This window comes from Ochotona curzoniae, unplaced genomic scaffold (genome assembly GCF_017591425.1).
Source record: "Ochotona curzoniae isolate NIBS_2020 unplaced genomic scaffold, NIBS_Ocur_1.0 contig_2861, whole genome shotgun sequence".
NCBI classification, from domain to species: Eukaryota; Metazoa; Chordata; class Mammalia; order Lagomorpha; family Ochotonidae; genus Ochotona; species Ochotona curzoniae.
Window position 1 is genome coordinate 1,337,175 of NW_024465620.1, and position 6,000 is coordinate 1,343,174.

Consider the following 6,000-nt stretch of genomic DNA (forward strand, 5'->3'; position numbering starts at 1 on the left):
GGTGGGGCCAGGAGGCAGGAGTAGAGAGTCCTCAGAGGAAGAAGAGGCCTGGGAGGTGGGGGAGCTCACAGGTCAAGGGGTGCGCCCGCGGACCCCCGCAGTCGGAGCTGCTGAGGCGGCAGGGCCCACAGTGACAGCTGAGGGCCACAGGGAAGGACACCATGGGGTCCACGCCAGGTGGACAGCCGGGGAGGCGGATGGAGGCAAAGTGCAGCTCACGGTAGGTGCACACAGGCTGAGGGACGGGCGGCAAGGCAGCAGGCAGCACCCGCACCTGCAGGCCAGGAGCCAGGGAGGGCAGAGGGGGAGGAGCAGGTATCTACCTGGGGTTGAGCCTCACAGACCTGTCCCACGGCCCCCCCTTGTCCCTTCCTGCCCACATGCCCCCACTGACGGCAAGCCCCCTGACCACCCTCCTCTGGGTTCGGCCCTGGCGGCTCACCATGCTAGGACAGTAGCCAGCACAGATGCTGGTGGTGACGGTGATGCAGACCGGACAAGCCTCTTTCTCCGCAGCCAGGGTGGCGTTGACGGGCCGGCACAGTGGGCGGAGTGGGCCCCTGGATGCCCACACCCCGCCCATGCCCAGCAGGAGCCACAGCAGCAGCCCCTGGGACAAGGCCAGCCTGAGACCCTCACCCTGAGTGCTTACCCTCTGCTCCATGGACTATGGGGGTGCAAGGGTCCTAACATCTCCCATTCAGGACGGGATGACCCACCGTTCATCCACCTGCCCAAGGGGGCCGAGTGATCCCCACCCACTCTAGAGTGGTCTCTGCCAGGTCCCACTGAATGCCACTTGGTGCCTGGATGGGGTTGAAGGTACCCAGGGGCCCTACAGTCTTACCTGGAGCAGCTCCATCCTCTGTGCTGCCTGCCCCTACCTCATCCACCTGCCTTTATAGCCATGGGCCATGGGGGCGGCAAGGCCACCTGCTGGGGGCAGCTTGCTGGGGTAACCTGGACACAAATCCCTCTGGGGGCGAGAAGCGGACAAGGTCATGGGGGTGGAGGAGCTGGCTGTTGAGCCAGGTGAGCATCCTACCCCCTCACCTTTGGCTGCTGAAGGCTTGGGAGGCAGGTGAGGGAAGTCCCACCTCCGCCCTGCCCTTCTTCAGTTGATCTCTCACTGGGGCTGGTCTCCGGGCTGAACCTTTGTACCTGAGACTGGCTGCAAGCCAATCTCGCTGCAGAGTGCAGCTTCCACCCCAGATGCCTCCCAGTCCTGGAGAGCCTCCGATCCCTGCACTGGGGACGCTCGCCTGTGATGCCCCAGTCGGCGTGTTTCCAGCTATACCCTAGGATCCTGTGCTCCAAGCTAGACCCCCAGGAGGGTGCGGTTTATGATCTTGTACTAGGAATTAGGGACAGCTCAGGCCCCGCTCCCGCAGGGGCGTGTCCAGGGCCGGCTCTGGGAATGTCCCATTGGCTGTGGCTCGCGAGGGGGTGGAGGTCCAGAGCCCAGTCCCGCCCTGCCGTGAGGGTGCCAGGCAGGGCGGCCTCGGCAGGTCCTCTCACAGTAGCTCCGGCTTCCCGCTGCCATAGCGAGAGCTTTCGGTGCTGTAGGCTTTCGGGGTGCTGTAAATGCCTGGCAGGGGCTGCCAGTGGGGGCCACCCCAGGGTGCCTCAAACGGGCAGAAACGGTCCAGCCTGCGAAGCGGGTGCAGCGGGGGTCCATAGGATTCCTGGGCCAGCGACAGGGCCCCGAGGTGCGGCACAGCCTGTGGCACAGGGCGAGTGCGGGGCACACGGATCCGTGGCGCCTGGAGGGAGTACAGGCAGGGAGGCCGCGGGGGGCAATGGCCCCAGACCCGGGGTGCTTGCTCGGAGCTCCAGTAGGTCTGCAAGTCCCTGCTAGGGTATTCGGAGAGCTCCTTCCTGCGGGCGGGAGGCGACATGGTGAGGACACCGCTGGATCCAGACCTCAGATCCTAGGGCCACTGCAGCCCCAACCCCTGCAGGATGCGTTCGGAGGAGCCAAAAGCTGCTTAGGAAAGGATTGAAAGCTGGAGCATGGGGGAGAGGGGGGTTCTGAAACAGATTCCCAGTGGCCACCTAGGATCCCTGGAGGCTAAAGGAGGCAATGGTGACCAGGGTGGGACAGTGCGGTTCTTGCGTGTACAGGACCTGAAAGCCGAGCAATCAGGGCCATTGGCCTTGGCCAGGGTCACAGGCTCACTTGGTGTAGCAGCGGAAGTCCTGCGCTGTAGTGGTCAGATAGAGCTGTTGTCCATTCAGAACACCCTGGTCCGACACTGTGAAGGGCCGGCCGGCCAGCTCTGCGTTCCTCGTCCAGGGGTTGAGGGCCTGAGGAATATTGAGGAGCAGGGCGATGGGCCAAGGGAGGTCTTAACCCCGCCCCAAGCCTTGCGTCCCCGGCTCAGAATCCCTCATCCAAATTCTCTCTAGCTCTGGGGATCGGGATCTACCCTGATCGATACCACATTAGGGCACACCCCCTACCCCCTACAGGCCGCCTTTGGGCCCAGAAGCCTGTTTCCCCGTGGCACCCCCCTCTGGTCCCCGCGCCACAAGACCTTTTAGCCACTCCCCAAGCTGCACGTTCCCTCTGGCCCCGCCTCTGGGGCGCGAGTCTGTTCCCCCTCAATGTGGAACCTCGCAGCCCGCCCACTGCACCGCCTGCCGTTCTGCTACCTGGGACGGGCTCCCGCGGTGGTGGTCACTGAGCTCCGGGGGCTGGGGCGCCTGGGGCGAGGGTGCGCGCGGTGCCAGGCTGGGCCAGCCGAAGTACTGCGCTTTCGTCTCGCTCTGCGGCTCGGCGTTGCGCGCCAGGCGCCAGCCGCAGGATCTGAACTGCAGAAGGCGAGGACGCGGGGACTCGATGTGAGCGCACAGGGGGCGCCAAGGGGGAGGGGCAGAACCCTTGGATTCAGGCAGCCCCGAACCTTGCCTTTTCACCCAAATCCTTGATCCCCACCGTCCGCGTGGGGTCCGCGGGCTCTGTGGCCCTGGGCTGCGCCAAGGGCCCACCGTACGTCTTGGGCACGTGAGCCGAGCCGGTGGTTGTTTCCCACCTGTTGAAGACCTCGTCGAAATCCCCTAGGTAGCAGTCCAGCTTGGCGGCCGGGGGCAGGGGCTCCGCGACTGTGGACTGCGGACAAGGCGCTGGGCGTCCCGCTGCAGGTCTGGGGTTCCAGTCGGTTCACGACCCCTCCCCCGCCCCACCGCTCCCTGGCACCCGGGTTTCCCGCTCCTCTCGCAAACCCCCAGTGCTCCCCTGCCTTTGGGCAGGAGTCAGTCGAAGCCCCCAGCCCCTCCTCTCTGCCAGGCTCACCTGCACAGTGGGCGGGGGGAAGGGCGGGGAAGGGATCAGGTGGTGCCCGACACCGCTGCTGGTGAGATGCCAGTTGGGCCAGGATCCAGGCACCTCAGTTCTAGAGACGGGGGACCATGGTGGGCCATATCGCAGGGCTAAGGTCCGGCCAGCCATGGCCCGCCCCCACCCAGTAGCCTAGCAGGAGGCGGTTTGTTGTGGTTGTTGCCCCAGGTGACAGAACCCGCCCACCCTGACCCTCAGCCAATGATGGGCCTACAGGCAAGAGGAGGGACGAGAGACAAGGGAGAGCTCGTGGTCGCAGAAACAGGGCTGGGCTGGGAACGGAACAGAAATGCCGTCGGGAGGGGACGAAGAAATAGAATTTCAGAGTTGGGGGCTTCCAGGTGCAGAGGGGACAGCAGGTCGGGGAGACTAGGAGAGACCTGGATGGTGGGGAAAGAAGGAGCCGACCTGGAGGGAGGGGAGAACCCCTGGAGCTCCACAGAGAGTATCAACCAGTTCCTCTAGGTGCAGCTCCCCTGGTGCGCGCAGGCCCCTGCCAGACCTGCCCACTCTGGAGTAACCATTTCCAGACGGCCTGGGGGCTCTCCCCCTCCCCCCCCCGCCCCTCCATGTGCTGAAGGAGCCAGCAGCCAACCACCCGCCGCTGGCCTGCCTTGGATTTGGTTGACAGCTTCCACCTGGGTGTGTTAAGGGGCTGGTGTGGACAAAGAGGCAGAAACCTGCAGACATTTCCATACAAAGAAAATACTACACGCCCACCCACCCCCCAAAAGAAAGACATCGTTAGGACAGCGAGCGCCTAAGTCAGAGCCGGAGACAGGGAGGGGCGGGGACCTGAAAGAGTGGGCGCCAGAGCCATGGCTGCCCTGCCTGTGTGTGGGGGAAGGGTGTGTGTGTGTGTGCACATACCCACATATTTTCAGCCAACCTGAGATGATAGGGTCATTGCAGGCTGCCCCTGACGTCCCTCCCCACTTCCCTGCTAGAAGGAATGGTCTCCACGCCTGGCAGCCTCTGCTCAGACAGGGACAGCAAGCTGCCGCCTGAAGCCCGGCCCAGCGTCCCATCCGCTGTTGCCTCGCCCTTCCCTAAACACGTCCAGGCTTTTGGCTCCTTCTGTCTGGATTCTCTTCCTCAAAGCCTGTGTCTCTCTGCTCACCCCTAATCCCAGCCAGGTGGGCAGGCAGCCTGGCGAGAACCCGTGCGCATTGAGTATGTAGTGGTACTTTTCCTGGAGTGACCTCCCCAGACACCTGACCTTACCATCCAGGCTGTTCTCTGATGGGAGGCTCAGAACCCCAAAACAGACTGCTCCAGGCCACACCTCCGCCCCCTCTGACCAAATACAATTTCTCTGGGACTCCTAAGCACCTGAGTGTCTGTGTGTCCCGGCTCTCCCCCCACCGAGTCCTACCCTCCTGGCCCTTTTGACAAGACCCTTCTTTGTCCCGCTTCCCAAGGTGGCCTCAGGGACTAGCTGACTTGCTTTGCATCCACAGGGTCCTCCAGGTGTGGAATCCACAAGCATAGATCCAAGAGCTGGCACGTTGAGGCCAAGAAACAGTGACACACGGTAAACGGGGGTTATTTTCCTTGTTAGCGTCAGAGTGACTCCAGAGTTTCCCCAAGAACACTCTAATTCCTCCTTGAAGCCCCCTGTGGTTTAATATCTCATCCCTGCACCCAGTGGGGCATTGGAAACCAAACCGCCGCTGCCAAATTGCAGTCCATACAGCGCCTTTCCCAAGGAGAGGTCCCTTAGAGCAGCCCAGGCCAGCCCTGAGGTTCGTGGCTTAAGGAGTGTTCCCCCAGGACTGGGGGGGAGCGGGGAGCCGCCTCCTCCCCTCAGGCCCGGCCAGTCCGGCTGAGCAGCGTGCAGACACAGGCGGTGTCGATTCGGATCCATCGCCAGCCGACGCGGCCCTGCGCGTCAGCGGTCAGCGCCCGCACGTACGACTGCTTGGCTTTGCACTCGGACACCCAGTGCCTCCGGTCCACCCCCCGGCATCCCCCGCCACCGGCCCCAGGGACGCCTTCCCCGGCAACGGCGGCGCCGTCAGCTTTGCAGCGTGTCTCGAAGAAGTACTGGCGGAGCGGGCTGCCCCCGGCCGCAGGCACCTCGCCCAGCACTTCCACCTCGCGCCCTCGCAGGTCCACTGCCGTCCGGCGGTCCGTCACCCAGCCGCTGACGGCGTCACACACGGCCAGCTCTCCCCGGCGACTCGCCGGCGCCGTCTCGCTCACCCCGCGCCGGCTGCGGTTGGCCGGGGCACCGGCGGGCTCTCCAAAGGCCCCCGCCTCCAGCAGGAAGAGCAGAGGGGGGCCTGAGGGAGTACCCCTGGACAAGGCGACACGCGGGGACAGCAGATCCCACTCCGGAGCCAAGAATGGGGGCAGCGCCAAGGGTGGGGGCTGGGGCTTCATTGGGACCGTGGGGAGGAGGAAGAGGAGGAGGATGGGGAGGGAGCCTGAGTGGTGGGGGCGCATCTCTCGGAGCACCTGAGGACAGAGCGAGGGGGTTGGGATTAGAAGAGGCAGGCAACACCCTAGGGTCCTGCCAGGACCATGGGGAGACTTCCTCTAGACCCTCAGGGGATCAGGGTGTGCCCAACTTCTAGGTTCATTCTCCAACTAACTTTAACTTCCCTGCAAACAGATGGGCTCAGAGTGCGGCACCAGTCGCACAGCCAGCCAGCGGC

General features: G+C 64.2%; 2 protein-coding genes across 2 annotated transcripts; both read right to left on the reverse strand.

Annotated features, from left to right (window-relative positions):
- Positions 1 to 31: 31 nt before the first annotated feature.
- LOC121155121 (lutropin subunit beta) lies at positions 32 to 619 on the reverse strand. The gene is made up of 2 exons (XM_040978306.1): positions 443 to 619; positions 32 to 274 (listed from the first exon to the last, which is right to left on the reverse strand). Exons 1-2 carry the CDS (start codon positions 581 to 583, stop codon positions 32 to 34), a joined length of 384 nt encoding a protein of 127 aa, XP_040834240.1. The 5' UTR covers positions 584 to 619.
- Positions 620 to 5,146: 4,527 nt separating this feature from the next.
- Positions 5,147 to 5,797, reverse strand: NTF4 (neurotrophin 4). Its single transcript, XM_040978307.1, has one exon. It carries the CDS (start codon positions 5,786 to 5,788, stop codon positions 5,147 to 5,149), a length of 642 nt encoding a protein of 213 aa, XP_040834241.1. The 5' UTR covers positions 5,789 to 5,797.
- Between the last annotated feature and the right edge of the window lie 203 nt (positions 5,798 to 6,000).

Excerpts from the sequence above, each read along its gene's own strand:
- NTF4 (XM_040978307.1), bottom strand. The coding sequence starts at position 5,788 with ATGCGCCCCCACCACTCAGGCTCCCTCCCCATCCTCCTCCTCTTCCTC.
- LOC121155121 (XM_040978306.1), bottom strand. The coding sequence starts at position 583 with ATGGGCGGGGTGTGGGCATCCAGGGGCCCACTCCGCCCACTGTGCCGG. Across the intron at positions 275-442 it reads CTGGCTACTGTCCTAGCATG|GTGCGGGTGCTGCCTGCTGC; the intron begins GTGAGCCGCCAG and ends CCTGGCCTGCAG.